At 45.8% G+C, this 23,932-nt stretch overlaps 1 protein-coding gene across 2 annotated transcripts in view; it reads left to right on the top strand.

Annotated features, from left to right (window-relative positions):
• ELL (elongation factor for RNA polymerase II) overlaps window positions 1-23,932 on the top strand; it is a 199,107-nt gene that overhangs the window by 97,898 nt on the left and 77,277 nt on the right. For both annotated transcript variants that reach the window (XM_077475919.1, XM_077475918.1), the window contains exon 4: window positions 16,625-16,788. In XM_077475919.1, the coding sequence (XP_077332045.1) occupies window positions 16,625-16,788 (164 nt within the window). The remainder of the gene's footprint in view (window positions 1-16,624; window positions 16,789-23,932) is intronic.

The following is a 23,932-nucleotide window of genomic DNA, read 5'->3' as shown; positions in this document are numbered from 1 at the left end:
TTTTGCCTAGTAAGGAGAATGACCTAGGAACCCTGTGGGCCTTTTCGGTCCATGTTTTTGCTGCTTTTTGTGCAAGATAGAAGATCTCAGGATCTTTCATCAACTGCCAGCTGGGTGACAGGCTGGTTAATGATATCCTTGTAGTCTCCCCAGTCTGGCCATCGAGCGTGAGCAGGCCGCAGCTAAGGTTCGGCAGGCCATGACATGCCTCAGCTCCAGAGGTTGTCAGTGAGCTTCAATGCTCCGGGGTATACATATGATCGGGCTACTGCTGTCTGCATTACAGTATACCGGGCCAACAGCTACCCTGTAACTGCGCAGGGGTAGGTCTGTGATGGATGTCTCCCAGCTCTTCAGGACTGGTAAGTACGGCTCTCCCTGCCTCGGTGGCGGTGTGTGTGTGTGTGTGTGTGTGTGTGTGTGTGTGTGTGTGTGTGTGTGTGTGTGTGTGTGTGTGGCTGGTGTTGGTCCTGGTCCCGGTCTGGGGGGTCCCAAAAGGTGTTTGTGGAGGTTGTTCTGGCTGTAGGCAGGCAGCACATTTTTTATTTTTTGTTCTGTCACCGCATGGCGCCGTCCGGCAGCCATCTTGGATGTGGGAAAGCTGGTATTCCCCCTGGTGAGCTTCAGCAGCCATCTTCTTTAGGATCTCCTATTAGTTGCATTGGCGGCCATTTAACTTGAAGCCCGAGCGCTTTTTTTGCCGCTGTTCTCTTGTGGCAGCATTACATGTGCTCTCGCTTGCTGTTTCCTGTCTCCACTGTGTGTACAGGACGCTGGATGGCTCTTTGCTGAACGCTGAAGCTAGCTCTGCAGAACGTTTCGCTGCTGTTTATAGCTGCTGACACCGTTTTCTCCTCTGCAACTGAGAACCTCCTAGAGACTACAGGCACTGCTAGTGGCATCCACAGAATGCCCCAGGGTGGTGAGTCTAGCGCTAAGTACCCCCCCCCCCCATGCAACAGCAGGAGGGTGGGACCTTCACTGTCCTAAGTCCCCTCGCAGGTGGCAGACAGGCTAGGGTCAGCATAGCTTCAGAAACTGGGGTTTCTTCCCCTGAAATCCAGGGTATAGCAACCGGGTCACCTGCGGTGCGCACGGACACCCTGGCGGCGGTCCTTGACTTCTATGTTGCTAAGATAGAGGCGGCACGTGGCAGGAAAGGCGCATGTAAGAAGCCCCGCTGCAGCTGGTGACCCCTGCTCTCACCTAGTAGATGTGGCTGACCAGGACCGTTCGGACAGTGAGGATGATTCCCCATCCGGGTCCTGGCGGGACAAAGTGCTTGTTGGAGATTCAGGAGCCAGCGGATCACTCTGCTGATGTACCGGTCCCTTTTGGGTCTCGCAAGCCAGCACGTTCACTTAACGTGTTCCCGTATTTGACTTATTTTGACAAATTTATCTACAGGGAATGTGGTCGGCCGCAACGAACCTTTTCGGTCCCAAAAAATTTGGCGCTGCGTTACCGCTTTTGAGGGAAGCCTTCTCAAAGTGGTCGGCTCCTCTGGTCGTGGACCCCCCAGTATCTAGGTTAAATAAAGTAACCACGATCCCGGTTGCGGGGACTCATGCATTCAAGGATCCCACGGACAGAGAAGGCCGAGGCGGTGGCTCATTCCTTGTTTATGGTTGTGGGGTCAGCCATACGACCTGTACTGGCATCCGCACTGGTGTCGCAGACACTGGCTGAGTGGGCAAAACTTTTGCACCGCGAAATGGGAGAGCAGAACGCCTCCCCTGTCTGCGTGAAACTAGCAGACCAACTAGTGCAAGACCTTAAGTAAGTTTGTGACGCGCCTCTGGATACTCTCCCTCTGTTATCCAAGGCTTCAGTGTCAGCTGTGGTGCTGAGGCGCCTAATTTGGCTAAAACGCTGGTCTGCTGACCAGGCATCCAAGAAAGCCCTGACGTATCTTCCCTTCCTTGGCAAGCGGCTCTTTGGAGCCTCGTTGGATGACATTATTAAGATTGCCACTGGTGGTAAGAGTACACTACTCCCACAGGCCAGGAAGGCTAAGGAGCCTCGCCGCAGGCAAGGGCCCTCTTCTCTTTTTTTTTTTTTTTTTTTTTTCGCTCAGAAGCGGCTTTTTCGTCCACCCAATGCTTCGGCAAATTGCCCCCAGCCTGACAGGATGCCCACGGACGGTCAGAAGCGTCCCTGGAACCGCAAGCCTAACAAGCCTGTGAATAAAAGTGCTACCGCGAAGGTTTGCCCCCACCACTTTTCGGGTGGGGGGTCGTCTTCGGGAGTTTGCAGTCCGGTGGACCTCCCGGTTATCCGACCGATGGGTCTGCGATCTGATTTCCACAGGCTACAAGATAGCGTTTCTCTCGGCCGCTAAACAGATTCTTCCCCTCCAGCATACCCGTGTCCCTGGTTCGCCGGGAGGCCCTGTTAGGGGCGGTACGGGACTTGCTGAAGCAGGGGGTGATTGTACCGGTTCTGGAATCAGAACACTTCCAGGGGAGGGGTTCTACTCAAATCTGTTTGTGGTTCCCAAGAAGGAAGGGGGTACGTCCAATCTTGGACTTGAAGGCCCTCAATCACTTTGTAAAAGTGCAGAGGTTCAGAATGGAATCAGTTCACTCAGTAGTCACTGTACTCCATCAAGGGGACTTCCTGGCATCTTTGGACATCCAGGATGTTTACCTGCACATACCCATTTGCCTTTGGCATCAAAAATGTCTGTGTTTGGCAGTCGGAAGCCCACTACCAGTTTGTGGCTCTTCCTTTTGGCCTGGCATCAGCCCCCTGAGTCTTTACCAAAGTACTGGCTTCAGTATTGGCTTTTCTGAGTCAACGCGAGATCACGATCGTGGATTACCTAGACTATCTCCTCCTGAGAGCATCTTCCGCCTCAGAATTAGAGGAGGCTGTGGCGATCACCTTGCAGACCCTGCAAGAATTTGGGTGGCTGTTGAACCTAAAGAAGTCTGTGGTCGTACCGACTTCAGCGTCTGGAATACCTGGGGTTACTATTGGACTCCAGGGCAGCAAGGGTTTTTCTCCCCTCAGCCAAATTGATGACTGTCAGATCGGCGGTCAATCTACTGATGAGCCGCAAGTGGTCGTCGCTCCACTTTTGCATGCGAGTGCTGGGGCTCATGGTAGCCTCCTTCGAGGCGGTACCTTATGCCCAGTTCCACACCAGAGTCCTGCAGAAGGAGATTTTGACGAAGTGGGACAAATCTCCGTTGTCCCTGGATCGGCAGATCCAGTTGAGTCAATTAGTCAGGGACACCCTGATCTGGTGGCTGAGGTCCCCGGTGATTCAGTCCAGAAAATCGTTCCTTCCTCTGACATGGACGGTGATTACTACGGACGCCAGTCTGTCTGGCTGGGGTGGAGTGATAGGGATTCAGTCGGCTCAGGGCCTCTGGTTGGCGGAGGAAACCAAGTTGCCGATCAATCTGCTCGAATTGAGAGCGATCAGGCTGTGCCTCCACACATGGTCGATGAGTCTTCAAGGGCCTCCGATCAGGATACAGTCGGACAACGCTGTGGCGTACATCACCAAGGGGGAACAAGAAGCTCAGCCGCTGCTCGGGAGGTCGCCCACATACTTCGGTGGGCAGAGCGACATGTACCGGCCCTGTTGGCCATTTACATCCCAGGGGTGGAAAATGGGCAGGCGGACTATCTGAGTCGACAGATGCTGGACCCAGTAGAATGGGCATTGCATCCGGAGATCTTCAGGCTGCTGTGCCTGTGGTGAGGCACACCAGATGTGGATCTATTGTCCTCCCGTCTCAATCTGAAGGTACCAAGATTCGTGTCCAGGACCAGAGATCTGTGGGCAGACGCGCTGATGGTTCCATGGGATCAGTACCAGCTGAAACTGAAACTGTTGCCACGCCTGCTGCGCAGAGTGTAACCCGAGGGGATCCCAGTAATCCTGGTTTTCCCAGATTGGTCTCAGCTGCCCTGGTACGCAGACCTGGTGCATCTGGTGGCAGACGCTCCCTGACGACTGCCGTTGCGAGAGGACCTCCTATCTCAAGTTCCAATCTTTCACCCTGCTTTACCATCGCTGGCTTTAACGGCATGGCTGTTGAAAGCCAGGTGTTGAGGAACCGGGGTCTGTCGGACTCGGTGATTCCAACTATGTTGAGGGTGCGGAAATCTTCCAGGAAGATATACCATCGTACTTGGAAGGCCTATATCTCAATGTGTGAGGAGAAAGGGTGGCATCCGCGCTCTTCCTCTATATCCAGGATCCTGCTGTTTCTTCAGCAAGGTGTAGACCAGAAGTTGGCGTTGAGCACCGTCAAGGAGCAAATTTCAGCTCTGGCTGTCTTTTTCCAGTGACCCCTAGCGTCTCACTCATTAGTGAGTACCTGTGTGCAGGGCGCACGACATGTAGTCCCTCCGGTGCGTCCTCCGTGGAATTTGAACCTGGTGGTGTTGGTGCTTCAGAAGCCGCCGTTTGAGAATATCAGGGAGATTCCCTTGTTGACCCTTTCGCAGAAAGTGGTCTTTCTAGTGGCCATCACATCGGCCAGGAGAGTTTTGGAATTGGCTGCCTTGTCATGCAAGTCGCCTTATCTGGTCATCCACAGGGATAAGGTGGTGTTGCGTCCGCAACCGTCCTTTCTACCAAAGGTGGTTTCGGCTTTTCATACCAATGAAGACATTGAATTACCATCGTTGTGTCCTAAACCAAAGCACCCCAAGGAGGTGGCCCTTCACACTCTCGCTGTGGTTAGAGCTCTGAAGGTGTACTTGTCTGCCACAGCCCCCTTTCGGAAGTCAGGCTCACTGTTTGTTTCGGTGGCTGGTCCTAAGAAAGGCATGGCGGTCTCGTCGGCCACCATTTCCAGGTGGATCAGAGAGATTGTAGTACAAGCCTACGCCTTGAAGGGGCAGGTTCCCCCTTTTCCAGTCACGGCCCATTCTACAAGAGCAATCAAAACCTCTTGGGCCTTTCCGACACCAAGGGTCTGTCGCTCAGGTGTGTAAGGCGGCGACCTGGTCATCTGTCCATACGTTTACTAAGTTCTACAAGGTACGTGTCAGTGCATCGGCTGATGCCTGTTTTGGCCGCAAAGTTTTGCAGGTGGCCGTGTAGTTGCAATTGAGTTTTTTTCCTGCTTTTTCGATAAAAACGCAGTACTGTTTTGTTCATGCACTGTTGCATTACTTCTTGAGGATCACTCCTGTTGAGGATGCCTGGTTATATGGTGGAGTTTTCCCTACCCTGCTGGTTTTTAATTATTTTTTTTTATTTTTTTGTGGGTTTAGTTTCACTAGTTCCCACTTGCCAACTGGGGGGCTGGGTTTTGTGTTAGTGAACACTGATCTCTGCTCCAATTACATGGAGCAGAGATCAGCGTCACTTGTTAGGCAGACCGGGTAGATGCTGTTTACAATGGCATCTCCCCGTTCAGCCGCCCCGTGAGACGATCGCGGGTACCCCTGCGGTGATCAAGTCCGCGGGACCCGCGACTGGACTCATGGGGGTCCTGACCGGCACGCGAGCTCCAATATGCCTGCCCGTGCCATTCTGCCGACTTACATCGGCATGCGCCGGTCAGGAACTGGTTAATGTCTTTGTGTACTCTGAAAGTAAAGCTTAGAACGCAATTGCGTGTGTATATGTGTGTAAATATATATAACTCTTCAACGTAGCCACCTTTTTGCAGATCTAACAGCTGAACACGCTTCTTTCTACAATGGAAATCAATTCTTGCTCCGAAGGTTCTTTCCAACACAGTTTCCAAAAAAATGTGGTGTGCTTGTATGTTGCTTTACTTTCACCATTCTGTCCAGTTCATTCCAAACAAGCTTAATGGGGTTTAAGTTTGGAGACTTTGCTGGCCACAAGAAAAGAATAAGGTAGTTCTGACAGTAAGTAGGTATGTTTTAGGTCATAATCTTATTCTCTGAATAACTAGGCGTATTCCTGAGGCCAATGCATGGCTTTGTAAAATTGTGTGGGTAGTAATTTGGTTCAGTTTTTTTGTTTTTTCACTCTGGATCCAGTAAAAGATGAGCCCTAGACATCACTATTTCTTCACGTTTCAAAGTTGGTGTTGCACACCAAACAACCAGCCTTTCTATAGCATATAAAAACCCTGCATGATGAACCAAAGATCTCAAATATTTGATTCATCGCTCCATAAGACCTTACATTCCTCTGTAGTCTATTGGCAATGCTTCATGGTCCAGGCAAGTACTTTCTTTTTTTGCTATCTTAGCAAAGACTTTATTACAGCCACTTGACCTATCAAACTTGCCACGCAGTCTTCTCTTCACAGTTGAAACAAAGACTGTTGACTTTCAAAAATGTGTCTTCTAATTCTGTTGTGGCTTAGGGTCTACCAGGCCACCTCCTGTCAGTTTCCTCCAGTTTCCAAGTGCCTTTTAACATCTTAACTTTTCTTTCTCTAAAGGAAAGTTCTACTCTTCCATGCAAACAGATTGGATAACTTGGTAGATGGACCTCTAGCTTCTGTTGTTGACCTGGGGTTTCAGAACACCTTTAGGAATTTCTCTAGCTGTGATGCTGTATCTGTGATATTTCTAATGATCTGCTTTGTGGCATATTTCCTGTATGCATATGTGGGAGTTTTTCCTACGAGTACATCTTAAGGGTCCATGCACACTGAGTCTAAACACTGTTTCTACGAATATGCTGCGGACCCTTTCCCAGGCAAATTTTGACCAGCTTCAGACTAAAAATGGACTTGCATCTCCACCTAGCTGAGATTACCAGACTGGACCTCTATAACAATAAAGATTTTTCCAGCAGGACGACCGAAATGGATGCCAGTTAGCAATGTTATCACGAAGGATGAGCTCCGGCATGTTCGCACACACCCCAAGTGTAGAGCCTACCAGGAACTCGGCGCTGCGCTAATCACAGGCAGTGAGACATTGTCCCAATGCACGGATGCAGAGATCGGGAAATGTCTCGCTGCCTGTTATCAGCGCAGTGCCGACTTCCTGGCGGGCTGTGGGTGTTCTAACACGCCGCAGCTCATCCTTGGCACAACGTGACCGGCCGCTGACTCTAATCCCCAAAATTAGGACCGCCTTGGGGGGGCGGGGGCATGTCGGTCTCCTCATCAACAGATATTCTTTATGCCTTTCGTCAATTTTACGGCTCGCTTTACACATCCGTATTACCACAAAATTTTGATCCCAAAGACCTGGCAGACCTCCTTGACCCTTTGGCTCTGGGCTGGCTGTCGGATGTGGAACAAGTCACTCAGGTGGGACCGATTTTACCCGGAGAAGGTTCTTGAGGCAATTGAATACCTTCCCGGCGGGGAAATCCCCTGGCCTGGATGGTTTCCCCATTGAGTTCTTCAGGACTGATGGAAAACTCCTTGTGCCAATTTTGGCCTCCCTTTACTCCCACTGTCTGCAATCTGGGGAATTACCACCCTCCATCTACCATGCTCACGTGGTGTTGATCCATAAACTGCCCAAAGATCCCACTTTGTGTGCAACCTACCTTTTTGCCCTCAATTTAATTTTCAAATCCTTAACAAACGCATTACTTTGTGTCAGGGCTGGCTTAGCCCTGCCTTCTCTGGGCTGGCTGCTCAGCTGCCAGCTAACTGCCAGCTCTCATCTCTCTCAACAGTTACCAGCTGTTCCTTATCCAGCTCGTCTGACCTGCCTACTTAAAGCTGTCCAGCTCACTTCATATCTGCCATCGCCTTGGTCACATCACAAGAAACCATCTCCTGTGGTTCTGTTAAAGACTGGATTGCTGACATCCCTTCTGGCTCCTTATGCTGCTTGCTGTTGCTCTACTTGGATCCCTGACTTCTGGCCTGGCTAATTACCCTATCTGGTTATTGAACTCTGGACTGGCTGACTACTCGATCCAGTTGCTGGACTCTAGCTATGCTTTGAATACACTTATTCTATTTACCTTTTTATTTTTATTAATAAACAAGTGTGATTTAATTGTACTTCTGTCTCGGTCTGATTCATGGTTTCTGACACTGAGACTTTAACCCCTATTCCCAATATTATTCAGACTGACCAAACTGCGTAAATGGCTAATAGTTCTACTGACATAAATTTGAGAAGATTGCATAACAATATTTAACACCTTTAACTTGGGCTCCAGGATAGAGATTTCACTGCACATCGAAAAGGCTTTTGATACAGTAGAATGGCCATTTCTATGGGAGGTCCTCTGTAGGATGGGTTTCTACCTAATATTCATACAGTGGCTACAAATCATCTACAAAAGCCCTACTTCGGCTAATAAGCTAGGGGGAGGGCTTTCTCAACCCTTCTCACTGTCTAGGGATACCCGACAAGGCTGCCCCCTCTCTCTAGCTCTATTCGCCATTGCGGTGGTGGCAGAGTCTCTTCACACTTCCCTACATATTAAGGGGCTGTGGATTGGCTGGAGGAGAGGGTGGCGCTGCATTCCGATGACCTCCTGCTTTTTCTAAATGATGCAGGACCATCGCTGGAGGGTGCACTCCAGGTTTTCAATGTGAACTGTTCCAAATCTTTTTTTTTATTTCCCATTGATGCAGCAGCTCGAGAGGGGGCTCCCCTGGATCTTCCCCTTCTATGGGTGTAACAATTCGGGTAACGTGGGGTGGAAATATCTAGACATGATTAAGGTTTTGCCTTAATTTACCTACCTTTTCAGACACTTGCCACAGTGGATTCCAAAATCCTTTCACCCAGCTCAACAAATTGTTTTCCTCTATCTGGGGCTCTGTCTCCAAGATATAGGTGGACCATATTCATGCTCCCAGGGAGCCCAGGCATTCCCAAGCATTTATAAATACTACTTTGCCACTAAATTGGTTACTGCGGTGCTGTGGCTGAACCCCGATTGAAGTGGCCATGATGCAGTCACTAGAGGCCTTAAAATGGCTCCCTGTGCACTAACCCAGTCTGACCACCACTTTCTGGGCATGGGGAGCTGGTCTGAAACTTGAATAGTATCCCAAAAAACACATTCCCCAAATGCTCCACAATGGTGTAATCCCAATTTGGATCACATCTACATGTTACCAGAGCCTTTTGCCTGGACTAAATTTTAATATTAAAACCGTTTCCCAAATAGTAGACAACTCCTCCCTGATCCCTCTATAATCTCTCCTATGTTCTAAATGTAATATCCCAGAATCCCATTTCTTTCTGTAGCTTAAACTCTCCCATGCCTTCAGCTGCCAATTCTCCCACTCTGACCCCCAGCTCATACAAGCCTCTCTGGAAGATGTCCTCAGGTTTGACTGTACAAATAAATGGAGACGCTCAGGGCTCGCTGGCTCTAAGATGTTGCCAGAACTTGACGGTGATGACTGGGACTTTCCATCCCAATCCTTGGTTTCCCTCAGACTGCTCAGAGACTGCTTGATACACAGCTTCCCACTGGAGTGCTGGAGATGTGGGAAAGCCTCGGGAGACTTTACTCACATTTTCTGGGCCTGCCCAGTTATCACTGGGTTTTGGGAGGAGGTGTTATCTTACATAGGCTTGGTCCGTGATCTTTCCTTAGTCTTCCATGTCAGTTTGCTTGTTGGGACTTGGATAGCAGATGATTCCCCACTGTTGCAGAGCGCACTATGGTGGGTTTTGTTCTATGCTAGAAAAGCCCTCACACATCACTGGAAGAAATAGGTCCCACTGAGTACTTTCTGGAAACTGCTGATGAAAATAAGAGCTTGCCCCGCTACAAAGGCACGTACACCAACAGGGGCTTCTAAGATTTTCTGTGTTTGAACGTGCAGTAGTCCTTAATTGAAATGCTAAACAAATTGGATTTCCACAATATATTTTTCATAGTAAGGTTGAATAAGGACACCAGTCCATCCAGTTCAACCTTAGTGAGTGTCTACAATTGTCCCTATCCCTGTACATTGCACACTCACATCAGTCCCTACCCTCAAGGAGCCCACAATCCAAGATCCCCATTCATATACTAGGGCCAATTTTGGACAGAAGCCAATTAACCTACCTGCATGTCTTTGGATTGTTGGAGGAAACCGGAGTACCCGGAGGAAACCCACGCAGGCACAGGGAGAACATGCAAACTCCAGGCAGGTAGTGTCGTGGTTGGGATTTGAACCAGCGACCCTTCTTACTGCTAGGTCAGAGTGCTAACCACTACACCACAGTTTTTTTTATTGTCTGTTTATTTTGACACATTTGGGAGCAAAAAGTTGGTAATTCCACTGAACTTGATAGCACAAATAAAAGGGAAGCTCACTTTTTATTGGGTTTGATTTTTTTCAGTGTATAAGTGACCAGTGCATGGGTCGCCTTTCTGCTTTCTTTCTGTTGTGTGTTTGGATATCTGTATGTGTTTTACTTGTTAACACCAATAAAAGATGAAAAAAAACTCTGCTTCTGCAGGAGTTTTGCCTGTAGAAGTAGCTTAATGTTCTATGTGTCCATGCACATAAGAATGTTTAGAGGCATATTATAAGCTCAGCGTTTTATACAGCTGTGGGCAAAATTTTTTGAGACTGACAAATATACGTTTTCATAAATTTTCAGTCTGTGGCCTCAGTTTTTTTTTTATGATTGCAATTTGCACATACTCCAGAATGTTTTGAAGAGTGATCCAGCAAGTACCAGGACCATCTCCTACAGTTGATTCAAGTGCGGGATCTGGGCACCACCAGAGCAGAGCTTGCTCAGGAATGGCAGCAGGCAGGTGTGAGTGTATCTGCATGCCTGGTGTCAAGAAGGGCAGCACAGAAGCCACTTCTCTCCAGGAAAAACATCAGGGACAGAGTGATATGCTGCAAAAGCTACTGGGATTGGACTACTGAGGACTTGGGTAAAATCAATTTTCGCTGATGAATCCTCTTTTTCCGATTTGTTTGGGACATCCGTAAAAAAATCTTGTCTGGAGAAGAAAACGTGAGTGCTACCATCAGTGCTGTATCATACCAACAGTAAAGCATCCTGAGACTATTAATGTGGGGTTGCTTCTCAGCCAAGGGAGTGGGCTCTCTCAAAATTTTGCCAAAGAACACAACCATGAATAAAGAATGGTACAAAAACATCCTCAAAGGGCAACTTTTCCCAACCATTCAAGAACAGTTTAGTGATAAACAATGCCTTTTTCAGCATGATGGAGCACCTTGCCAAAAGGCAAAAGTGACAACAATGTGGCTTGGGGAACAAAACATTGACATTTTGGGTCCATGGCCAGGAAACTCCCCAGACCTTAATCCCATTGAAAACAAGTTATCAGTCCTCAAGAGGCAGGTGAACAAAAAAATCCCCACAAATTCTGACCCACCAAGCATTGATTATGCAAGAATGGGCTGCCATCAGTCAGGATGTGGCCCAGAAGTTGATTGACCGCATGCCAGGGCGAATTGCAGAGGTCTTGAAAATATTGACTCCTAATGGTAAGGCCATTTTTTTTGCAATACGGCACTTCTTTATTTTCACTGACAATTGCGCGGTTGTACCCAAATAAAATGTCCTAACCCCCCCCCCAATAACTTAGTTGTACTTGATCACCTCTGCATTTTTTTTATTTTTTATTTTTTTTATATATTTTGCGCTATAAACCATATATATATATATATATATATATATATATATATATATATATATATATATATATATATATATATATATATATATATAATACAGCCCCCCAGGACTGTAACATTGCGGCGGACATGTCTGACACTGAGTGACACTATTTGGACCAGTGACCCTTATAGTGATCAGTGCTAAAAAAAAAAAGCACTGTTACTCTACTAATGACACTGGTTTGGGGGGTGGGGGGTTAACATAAGGGGCAATCAAAGAGTTAAATGTGTTCCCTGGAAGTTCTTGCTAACTGTAGGGGATGCTCTAATTGTGTGAAAAAAGATCCGTGCTTAGCAGAAACACAAGATCTCCATCTTCTTCTCCCCTGTCAGAACGGGGATCTGCCTTGTTTACGCTCAGTAACCATCACGGGTGGCTAGCGCACATTGGGTCCCCGGGCCCACTTATTGGCTCCCCCTCTGCCCAATCAGCATGCAATCGGGTCTCCAGCGATGCGCGCCTCCTATAAGCTATTACGCGAGATCGCATACCTATGTCATTTAGTGCACTAGAGCCTCTCTGCCACAGTACAAGTCCTTTCCATGGTCGGCAAGTGCTTATGGTAATGGTCAAAAGCCTTTGACACTTATGAAATGCTTGTAATTATACCATAAAACATCTGCCAAAATCTAAAAACCCTAAAAGCAGCAGACTTTGTAAAAATGAATTTGTCTCATTCTCCAAACATTTGGCCACAGCTGTAGATACCTACAAATTTAAGTTTGAAGTTTTTAAAGTTGAGTAAATTATTAAAAAGCACTTTTTTTTTCTTGTATTCTTACTCAAATATATGGATTTTCTGAAGACACTGCTTAAAGAAAGATGTAATGTTTGCATATTCAAATATATTAAAGTCAACCATTTCTATGGGGTTTTTTCATGTGACTGCGTCATATGAACCAAATGTTTTTGGTCGGAGGTTTAGGATTCTTCTGAAGAATTAAGGTCCTGTGGTGGTCATCCTGAAAGTGGTGTTTTTTACCTGGATCTGCACTGGGGGGGATTTCTGTTTGTTTAGAAAATATGTTGTAAATGACAAAGCTACTGTTCAGTTTTGTAGACCAAAACCTTAGACTTTGCATTAACAAAATGTATTTCACATGTCCAGTAACTCATGAGCTGCCAGCAGGTTCTTTGACAGCTGAATGGATTACCCCCCCCCCCCCCCAGCGCCTTCTCCCCAATGTGATAGGGTCAATGTCCTCTTCCCCATAACCTTAGCTTGGGGTTGTGGGGTTCTGTGGGCGGGGGTCTTATCGGTATCTGGGCCCCCCTTATGTGAGGGAGTATGGGTGCATTGTACCCCTACTCATTCACCAAAAAAACTCAGTTTTTGTAAATTCCTTTATTAAAAAAAAAAGTCCTCCAGTGTAGAACCAGCATCAATCATGTTGGCTGGGGCCGTGACCCTAAAAAATAAAAAAATAAACGCTCTACCCATCGCTGGCTCCTGCTGTTAGCTCGACCATCTGGCAGTTCCTGAATAACTAAGGAGCGGGGGTCACCCAGCGATGTCACCGCCAGTTGCATGCTGGGCCGCTTGCTCATCCTAAGGGTCTTGTATAAATCTTGTGGGGGGGGGGGGGGGGGGGTGCCATGCGTTTTTTGTTTTTCCTTAATTCTTGTTCAAAACGGGTGTCTGTGCGATTCAGATGCGTTCCCATAGAAGGCAATGAGCCTGGAATTCCCATTTGAACCACACCACAGTGCTCAGAAAATGCACCGGTCTCTTTAAATTTGCTGTGAATTTGTGATGCCGCTGCATTGCAGATATGTGAAACGGCCCATAGAAAGCAGGCTGTGAACAGAGCCTAAACACACAACTGAAATTGATTCATCAATTGGACTTAAAGCACATTTGGTGTGTATATTTGAATCTTTGCAAATCCACAATTGAAAGTGACGTACCAGAGAGCATTTTAGTGAAGGGTTTTTTTTGTTTTTGTTTTTATTGCATAAGTTTGCATTGACCAGAAATAAAGATATAGTAAAGGTTTGCATGTGTAAAGATTCCCAAGAAAAGAATCCTTTGTGTATTGGTCCGAATGTTGTGTGTTGGGTATGCTTGGTTTTATTAAAATACCAGTCCTTAACTTGACCAAGTAGGCCAGGACAGAAATGTAGCAGTTATGCTATTGGTGACGGCAAACGGATAATTTTTTCAGCTTTTTAACCACTTAATAACCGCCCTATAGCCGAATGACTGCTTTAGGGCGGTTTCTTAACTGTGGGAGGCCGTCATATGATGTCCTCCCAGAATTCCGCTCTCGCGCGCCCCCTGGGGCGCGCACTCGAGAGCGTCCGTGACCGCCGGGTCCACAGGACCCGGCGCATCACGGATCGCGGTAAACGGCCGCTCGTCGCGGCCGTTTACCACGTGATCGCTCCGTCAAATGACGGAGTGATCACTTGTAAACAAACCGGCGTCATGTTATGACGCCGGTTCCTCCCTCCCCCTCTCTGTACCGATTGGAACAGCGGAGGGGGAGGAGATCGGTGTCAGCAGCGATGTGGGCTGCATCTGCAGTGCCCACATCGTTGCTCACCGAAATTAACCCCTCAATTCCCTGCAAATACTCTGCAATACCCTGCCATTACTCTGCATTACTCTGCAATACCTTGCATTACTCTGCATTACCCTGCATTACTCTGCATTACTCTGCAATACTCTGCATTACTCTGCATTACTCTGCAATACTCTGCATTACTCTGCATTACTCTGCAATACCCTGCATTACTCTGCATTACTCTGCATTACTCTGCAATACTCTGCAATACCCTGCCATTACTCTGCAATACCCTGCAATGCTCTGCAACACCCGCCAATACCGTGCAACACTCTGCAATGCTCTGCAACACCCTCCAATATCCTGCAATGCTCTGAAACGCTCTGCAACACCCGCCAATGCCCTGCAACACTCTGCAATGCTCTGCAACACCCACCAATACCCTGCAACACTCTGCAATGCTCTGCAACACCCGCCAATACCCTGCAACACTCTGCAATGCTCTGCAACACCCGCCAATACCGTGCAACACTCTGCAATGCTCTGCAATACCCTCCAATATCCTGCAATGCTCTGCAACGCCATACTCTGAGATACCTAGCCATACTCTGATATACCCAGCCATAGTCGGTGATACCCTGCAATACCCAGCCATAGACACCCCCCCCCCCTCCCGCCGCCGCCCTCCGGTGCTTCTACCGACTCGCCAATACTATCAAATCCAGAATCTTTTTTTTTTTTTTTTTTTTTTTTTTTTTTTTCAGGCTTCCCAGCTTAGAGGTGAGATGCGGGGTCTTATTGACCCCACATCTCACTGTAAAGAGGACCTGTCATGCCATATTCCTATTACAAGGGATGTTTACATTCCTTGTAATAGGAATAAAAGTGATCAAAAAATTTATTTTTGGGGGAAAAAAAATGTCAAACTAAAATAAATAAAGTAAAATGAACAATAACATTTTTTTTTTTTTTTTTAAAGCGCCCCTGTCCCCATGTGCTCGCATGCAGAAGCGAACGCATACGTAAGTCCCGCCCACATATGAAAACGGTGTTCAAACCACACATGTGAGGTATCGCTGCGTACGTTGGTGCGAGAGCAATAATTCTAGCCCTAGACCTCCTCTGTAACTCAAAACAAAACATATAACCAGTAAAAAAAAAAAAAAATCATCGCCTATGGGGATTTTTAAGTAGCGACGTTTGGCGCCATTCCACGAGCCTGTGCAATTTTGAAGAGTGACATGTTAGGTATCGATTTACTCGGAGTAACTTCATCTTTCACATTATGCAAAAATTGGGCTAACTTTACTGTGTTTTTTTTTTTTTTTTAAGCACAAAACAGTTTTTTTTCCAAAAAAAAGCATTCGAAAAATTGCTGCGCAAATACCGTGCGAGATAAAAAGTTGCAACGACCACCATTGTATTCTCCAGGGTGTTTGCTAAAAAAACATATATAATGTTTTGGGATTCGATGTAATTTTCTAGCAAATAAATGATGATTTTTACATGTAGGAGAGAAATGTCAGAATTGTCCTGGGTGCTCCAGAACGCCTGATGGCGCTCCCTGCATGTTGGGCCTCTGTATGTGGCCGCACTGTGTAAAAGTCTCACACATGTGGTATCGCCGTACTCGGGAGTAATAGCAGAATGTGTTTTGGGGTGTAATTTGTGGTATGCATATGCTGTGTGAGAAATAAACTGATAATATGACAATTTTGTGAAAAAAAAAATCTTGATTTTGCAAAGAATTGTGGGAAAAAATGACAACTTCAAAAAACTCATCATGCCTCTTACTAAATACCTTGGAATGTCTTCTTTCCAAAAAGGGGTCATTTGGGGGGTATTTGTACTTTTCTGGCATGTTAGGGTCTCAAGAATTGAAATAGGCCGTCAGTACTTCAGGTGTGATCAATTTTCAGATATTGGCACCATAGCTTGTGGACTCTATAACTTTCACAAAGACCAAATAATATCCACCAATTTGTACTTATTTTTACCAAAGATATGTAGTGGTATAAATTTTGGCCAAAATTTATGAAGAAAAAATTACTAATCTGCTAAATTTTATAACAAATGAAGAAAAATTCATTTTTTTACAGAATTTTCTGTATTTTTTCTTTTATAGCACAAAAAATAAAAAACCCAGCGGTGATTAAATACCACCAAAAGAAAGCTCCATTTGTGTGAAAAAAAGGACAAAAATTTCATATAGGTCCAGTGTTGCATGACTGAGTAATTGTCATTCAAAATGTGAGAGCACCGAAAGCTGAAAATTGGTCTGGTTATTAAGGGTGTTTAAGTGCCCAGTGGTCAAGTGGTTAACAGCGCTGTTCTGTAAAACAGTATAAATTGTAAAGTTCAGTACCCATAAGAGCCCAGTAGATTGCATCCTGTACTTGTCTGGCTTCAGTACAGTGAGGCTGAAAGTCAGATGTGCACTCATCTAATACACATTATAGAATCAATCTTGGGTGAAGTGGTTATAAATTGGCCAAAATTATTTGTATTAGCAGGAAATGCAGTATATTTTATATATTAAATGTAAATATCTTTCCTCTTTTTATCTACTTTAGTAATGGAAATGTCACCCTTGACTGTTTGGGCTGCATCCAGGATAAAATCACTGTATGTGCCACAGATGACTCCTATCAGAAGGCGCGGCAAAGCATGGCGCAGGCTGAAGAGGAGAACAAGAGCAGAGGTGCCATTGTTATCAAAATGGGTAGCAGATATGGAGGCAAGTATTTTAAGATTTCCATGTTTGTACTCGACAGTTGGTTATTGGGGATTTTATAATCAGGCGCACTTAATAATTTGTCACCAGGATCACCTCAACTAAATGGCTTGCTTTCCCCCGGGTCCAGGGTTCTGCATGCAGTGAACCAGGGAGGGGCTGGCCTTGTGTTTTTTGCTTGTGTCTTTCTAGCAAGGTTCTTTGTGGTATAATCGAGGGAAGCTGAGACTTGCAGTGTGTAAGTTATTATACAGGATTTATATAGCGCCAACAGTTTGCGCAGCACTTTACAGCATGACATTACAGTTGCATTACAATTTGGTACAAGAGTAATCAGAGGGCCCTGCTCGTTGGAGCTTACAATCTAAAAAGGAAGGGTCAATTGATACAAAAGGTAAAAGCTGTGGGGGGATGAGCTGATGGAGGAAGTAAAACAGTCTTGGGATTGTTTGGTATTTTGGGACTAGGTCAGTGATGTAGCTGGGGGCAGAGTTATGGGTGTCTTTTTAAATTATTGTTAGTACTTTGAATTTTATTCATTGGGTGAGTGGAAGCGAGTGGAGGGATTGGCAGAGAGGAGTGGAGGACAACGAATGGCTGCTAAGGTGGATGAGTCTGGCAGCGGCATTCGTTATGGACTGAAAGGGGCATAGTCTATGTAAAGGTAATCCAATGAGGAGGGAGTTGCAGTAGTCGAGGCGAGAGATGACCAGGGAGTGAATTAGAAGCTTGGTGGTGTTATCAGTTAAAAAGGGGCATATTCTGGAAATGTTGCAGAGGCTAAGGCGGCATGATTTGCTCAGGGTTTTATGTGAGCCTGAAAGGACAGTTCAGAGTCTAAGGTCACCCCTAGCACCCTGGCATGTGAGGACGGACTGATAGATGTGCCAATCATCTTGACAGAGAAGTCAGGCGAAGGGGCACATGGGGGAGGAAATAAGAGCTCGGTTTTAGATTAAGTTTGAAGAAGTGGTTTGACATCCAGGCTGATACATCTGTTAGTAGATCAGTGATGTGTGAGGAGGTTGATGGGGTGAGCGGAGGGGCAGAGAGATGGATTTGGGTGTCCTCAGCATATAAATGGTAGTGAAAGCCATGGGAGGCTATCAGCTGACCCAGGGAGGACATGTAGATCACGAATAGTATAGGTCCAAGGACAGAACCTTGGGGGACCCCAACAGAAAGTGGAGTTGGAGAAGAGGAAGTGGAGTTGTAAGTGACACTAAAGGTGTGATGAGATGGGTAAGATTCAAACCAACAGAGTGCAGCCATGGAGGCCAAGCAAATTGAGTTTTTTGAGGAGGAGGGGGTGGTCAACTGTATCAAAGGCAGCAGAAAGGTCCAAGAGTAAGAGTATGGAATAACGATCGTTGGTTTTGGCTGTTGGTAAGTTTTGTGTGAGTTTTAGGAGGGCAGTTTCTGTGGAGTGCTGTGGGCGAAATCCATACTGAAGTGTAAAAGTGCTTCTACGATGCTGTACATACAAATCATCTATTACAAAATTAGGAATACAATACAAGACTGACATATCTCTATAACAAGCAAAATGCCTAGCAAATGAACAGCCTATGGTCTATAACAGTACAAATACACTTAAGTTACTTCACCTCGGTTTCTGTATGTTCGTGATCTCCATCGACCACGATTCTTCTGGAGACCAGGCACTTTTTCTTGCATCATGAGTGGCTTCTCATCTTAACCACTTCACGACCAGCGCACGACAATGTATGTCCCTTTTTTGAAGAAGGCTATCTCAGTAACTGCAGCAGCTGCTGCCACAACCGAGTTATCCATCTTTTCAGGCGCTGGTCGTTTTTAAGATCATGGTGGTCTCTGCGGTGGATTCGCCGCAAGATCACAGTAGGGCGGAAGCAACGTCAAAAAGCGAATTCAGCCCATACCTCTTAAAGGCACATTTTTTCAAATGACAACCTTTTTTTTTCTTTTTTTTTTTTTTATTGCATTTAAGTCCAAATATGAGAGCTGGAACAGCTATAGAGCAGAAACTTATTAACCTATTGACACTTTTTTGGTGCAGTCTTTAGAAGCACCTATTAAAAGTCATTCTCTGAACCTATTGATCTCAAACAATGCTGAGCTTATTACTAATGTTCTTCTAAAAGAAAAATGTTGGTGGCAGTAATTCTACTCCAATACTCAATCCGCGCAATCCACAAAAAAATCCTTATGTGCAAAAACTATATAAGACTATAACAAATAACCCAGTCGCTGCTGGCACTCAACAAGCATATTCACTCCACGTATAACAATATAAATCAAACCGTGCTGCGCTACTAGTGAATATCTAAATCATCCTAATATTACAGTGATCATAGAAAAAGGGGTAACATTGTATGTAGTGACTGATATTCTCGTGATAAAGTGATCATAAATAGTCAATAAAAAAAGTAAAATTAAAAATTGTCCCAAATATCAACAAAAAAAATCCAAACCTCAAAACTTGATGTTCCACCATGATGTAGCAAAAAACATCAGTACTTATGCAAGTGCTCGCCTCCACCAGTGTGTTCTGGCCGCTCACCTCATTATTTAAATATATATATATTTTTTTTTTGACCCCTGTTTTACCAGCGGGTGGAAAATAGCAGGTCCCCACTGGGGATAATCAGAGGATCCATCTGGCGTAAGGGTCTACTGAAGGAGTCACATCTATTGACGCACCACGTATAGGGACAGAGCCTTCTCTGCAGACGTCATCCTGTGGCCATCTCGCTGTTCGTAGAAATTATCCAGTATTTGCATAGCCCGCACTGCTCAAATGCTATGCTTGCGAGTACCTTGCCTTTGTTTATATCGATTTAATTGGTGTTTTTTGGATTCTGCTCTTTTTGTTCCCCTTTTTATATTCGATACCCTTGAGAGAGATCCGAGGATTAGAGAGCTGACAGGAGTGAGAGATACAAAGCAGCAGTATACAAGCGGCGCTCCAGATAGATCCTGATTTATCCCCAGTGGGGACCTTCTGTTTTTGACCTGCTGGTAAAAACAAGGGTCATAACATTAGGTGAGCGGCCAGAGCACACTGGTGGAGGTGAGCATTTTTATGGACTATTTATGATCCCTGTATCACGAGAATATCGGTAACTATATACAATTATGCCCTTTTTTGTGTTATGAGTATCACTGTAATATTAGGGTGATTTATATTAACTAGTAGCACAGCACTGGTTTTTGATTTATATATTTTTTGCGGCAGTGACCAAAATGATGTAGAACGTTTATTGTAAATTGTAAACAAGCACATACTAGAAAGATAGTCGCATCATTTTAAGAACACATTTTTCAAGGCTGAGACTGTTCTCCAAGACTTGTACTGGGAGGAAATATTGTCATCAAAGAAACATAGGACAGAAATGGAGAGGTTTCATAACAAATATATTCAAACACACTGCAAAATACATTCACGTGGGCAATACGTTTAAAGTGTTAAAAGTAAACTATTTGTGTTCACCTTTAAAAAATGTTTTTTTTAATTTGAACAAACACAGTAAGTACACCCACCCACCAGTTTTTTGCTACTGTCTGTCTGTGATGGACCTCTTCTCAGGTTAACCAGCTTTATTTGTTTTTATTACCATCGCACTCTACCCAGGCTTCAATTTCAAAACCCAAATTCAGCCCCTTTAGCACAAGACTTGGCCAACAAGGTCCACCAAGCACTTCAAAGCCCTCTCTGAAGGGGCGTTCTAAAACATGATAGTAAGGAGGCATATGTTTGAATAGATAGAGGGAGATAGAGAGAGATAGATATTTCTCCATATCCTTTACAGTCCTAACATGTGCAGTGTTCATAGGTGCTCGTGCTCAAAATAAACAATTTGTGCGCTAAAGACTTGCTCAGACCAGGTGCCCCATGTGGATGTGCACTCATCCCTGGGTGTTCAACTATTTCTAGTATGGTCACTTGGGGAGGTGGGGTGACGCCTGCGTAAATCCTTTGCTGGCAGCTTATGCACTGGATGAGTCCTCAGATGGATATGACGCCTGGCAGACGTGTGTAGCGGAGGCTTGATTCGCTCTCTCGCTCTCTCGATTTACCAGGTTCTTACTGCAACTGGTGTATTTATATGTAACATTTGCACTTATTTTTATTTTCAATTTCTTTGGTTCTTATTATTTTTCATATGTTTGCATCTTTCTGGGTCACAGACATCCAAAATCTGTGGTTTCAAAACTCTACCACAGCTTTCTTTCAAATCAGTCCGATACTACCGAAGGACATTGAGATTTACAAACTGACTTAAACCACCTCTTGTGACAGTCGTCGTACTGTTAATGGCACAAGACAGGTTCAAGGGATTCTACTCAAATGTGTTCAGTGACAAAACCCAACAAAAGTATGTCTTCTTCTGGATTTTAAATCCCTTAACAATGTACAAGCTATTTGGATTTGAGTGCAGGAATTTTTGTCAAGGTCTGATTATCAGGTCTCCTGTACTGTAAGTTTAAAAGTAATTTCCCAAGGTGTCTTTCAGGACAGCACCTGAGAGATGGTGACTCCTCCCTCATCCTTAGTAAACACCTTCTTCCTCCAAACTTTAAAGGGAGGCACCTCCCTACCACACCTCAGTTATTGGGTTTCCTCTGGCCCAGAGGGAACATCTTTTTGGGAGGGAGTCAAGGTCTCTTTGGTGCTCCTGAGGGACAAGGCTTCCTTCCCTTTTTTCCTCCTTTAGGTACCCGCTGTCCTTTCGACCTACCCAGACCTCAGCAGAGGTAGCAATCGGGCTCCTCTTCCCCTCCTAGTGCTCAGAAAGCTGAAGATTTGGTGGCCCGTGCGGTCGTAGGAGTGGTGGCGGGGACAGGCACCAGCAAAGTCCAGGTAGGAGGCAGTGGTTAAAGTCTGCCTTTTCTCTTATATCTGTCTTTTTGGTCTTTTTTTCTCTATCCCAGTATTGGAATCTCTGCCTGAAGCCCCTTCAGATCGGGAAAAGCAGTCCCCTGCTCCTTCCGTTAAAGATTCGGAAAAGGAGATTGAGGAGTCTGAGGCAGTTCCCTCTAGATTCACACTGTCCCATGAAGAGGTAGATGGGCTCCTTAAGGCTATTCATGCTACACTTGGCTTAAGTGAGGAAAGAAAGGAATTCTCATTACATGACCGCATGTATGCAGGGTTAGATGAGCCTAAGGGGCGACCGTTCCCAGTTCTTCCGGTCATCTCTGAGGCCATTAAAAAAATGGCAAGATCCAGAGAGAGCTCTTTTTTTTTTTTTTTTTTCCAAAGCCCACAAGAGGCGTTTTCCTTTCGAGGAGGACCCTGCCGCGGTGTGGAACAAGGTGCCCAGGTTGGATGCCGCCTTCTCCCAGGTCTCAAGGTCCACTGACCTGTCTTTTGAAGACATGGGGGTTTTGAAAGATCCAATGGACAAACGCATGGATCTTTTGAGATCATGGCAATCAGTTATGAGCAATTTAAAGCCAGCAATGGCCACAACATGTGTAGCCAGGAATTTGGAATACTGGATTAACCAGCTAAAATCGCATAATCTTAGATTCCTTTCCTACCCTGATTGCGGCAGTTGCTTATATTGCAGACGCCTCAGCCGAGGCAATTAAGATGTCAGCAAGTTTCAGGAGAGAAGGAAGAATTGGTCCGTCCCGAAACCGGAAGGTAGAGGCTGAATTCTTTTCCGTCCTCCTACACAGGCCGAGAAATCTCAATGACTCGTCCCTGCGGGTGGGCAGAAGACTGCGAGAATTTCTTCCGCAGTGGTCAAGGATAACTTCAAATCAGTTTATTCTGACCACTATCTCGCAGGGCCACACACTTGAGTTTACCAAAAAACCCCCAAGAAGGTTTTTGATTAGACACCCCACAGGACTCGGTAAGGGCCCTGGCCATGAAGTCCTCTCTTGAGGAACTGATGCAGCAGGGTGTAGTAGTCAAAGTACCACTAGAGGAACAGCAGGAGGGGTTTTATTCGCATGTCTTCCTGGTAAAAAAACCGACAGGAAAATTTCGATTGATTCTCAATCTAAAGCCTTTAAACTAATCCATCAAGTACAGAAGGTTCAAGATGGACTCTATTTTCTCAGTCAGGAATCTTCTGACGCCAGGTTGCTTCATGGCGTCAGTGGATTTGAAGGATGCATACCTGCATTTCCCAATCTCACCCCAGTCTCAGAGGTTCCTCAGGCTGGCAGTGAGGATGGGGGGCGTGGTTCATCATTCAGTTCAGAGCCTTACCCTTCGGTCTGCCATCGTCGCCCCGAACTTTTACCACGTTGATGGCAGAAGCGTTGGCTCCGCTGCGTCTTCAGGGAATCGCAGTTATTCCTTATTTAGACGATCTGCTATTTTTCGCCCCATCAAGCGTAGAATTGTAGATCAATTTAGGCAGAGCACGCAACCATTTGGAGGCTCTGAGGGGGATTTTGAACCTCCAAAAGTCCTTCCCTAAACCCATCCCAGGAGATTCGGTTTTTAGGGCATCTAATCAATTCTGTGGATCAAAGGATCTTTCTTCCTTTAGACAAGGACAGGATTCACAGTGCAGTGTCAATGCTGCAGACTAGCCAGCGTCTGACGGTAAGACAGGTTATGTCAGCTTTGGGTGTTCTGACCTCAACAATGCCGGCTGTCCAGTGGGCAAGGCTGCATTTCAAGTGTCTGCAGGCTTTTCTTCTGAGATTTTGGGATCACACAGTGGGATCCCTAGAGACAGAGGTAAGAGTGCCAACCCAGGTGAAAAGGTCACTATGGTGGTGGAAGAGACAGGATGTCCTATTGGAAGGATTAGTCTGGACTTTTCCAGTCGGGAAAAGACTAACAACCGATGCCAGTTCCTGGGGGTGGGGAGCCCACCTAGGAAAGTCTTTCACTCAGGGAACCTGGTCCAAAGAAGAGGCCGTAAGGTCCTCAAATGGGAGAGAGCTCAAGGCGATTGCCTTAGCTCTGTAGTCGTTTGTTCAGGATCTTCAGTCCCAGCATGTTCAGGTCCTAATGGACAATGCCACGGCTGTGGCCTATTTAAACAGGCAGGGGGGTACAAGTTGCAGGTTGCTGCAAGTAGTAGCCCTGGATATCCTTTGGTGGGCAGAAAAGCATTTTTTGTCGCAGCAGTCCACCTAAAAGGGGATCTGAACAGGGTGGTGGATTTTCTAAGCAGGAACCCTATTCAGGAAG

Source organism: Lithobates pipiens, unplaced genomic scaffold, assembly GCF_037356315.1.
Source record: "Lithobates pipiens isolate NorthernLeopardFrog02 unplaced genomic scaffold, aLitPip1_a1.2 Scaffold_13, whole genome shotgun sequence".
Lineage (NCBI taxonomy): Eukaryota > Metazoa > Chordata > Amphibia > Anura > Ranidae > Lithobates > Lithobates pipiens.
Note: the sequence above shows the minus strand (reverse complement) of the source record. Positions and strands in the feature narration are given on the sequence as shown.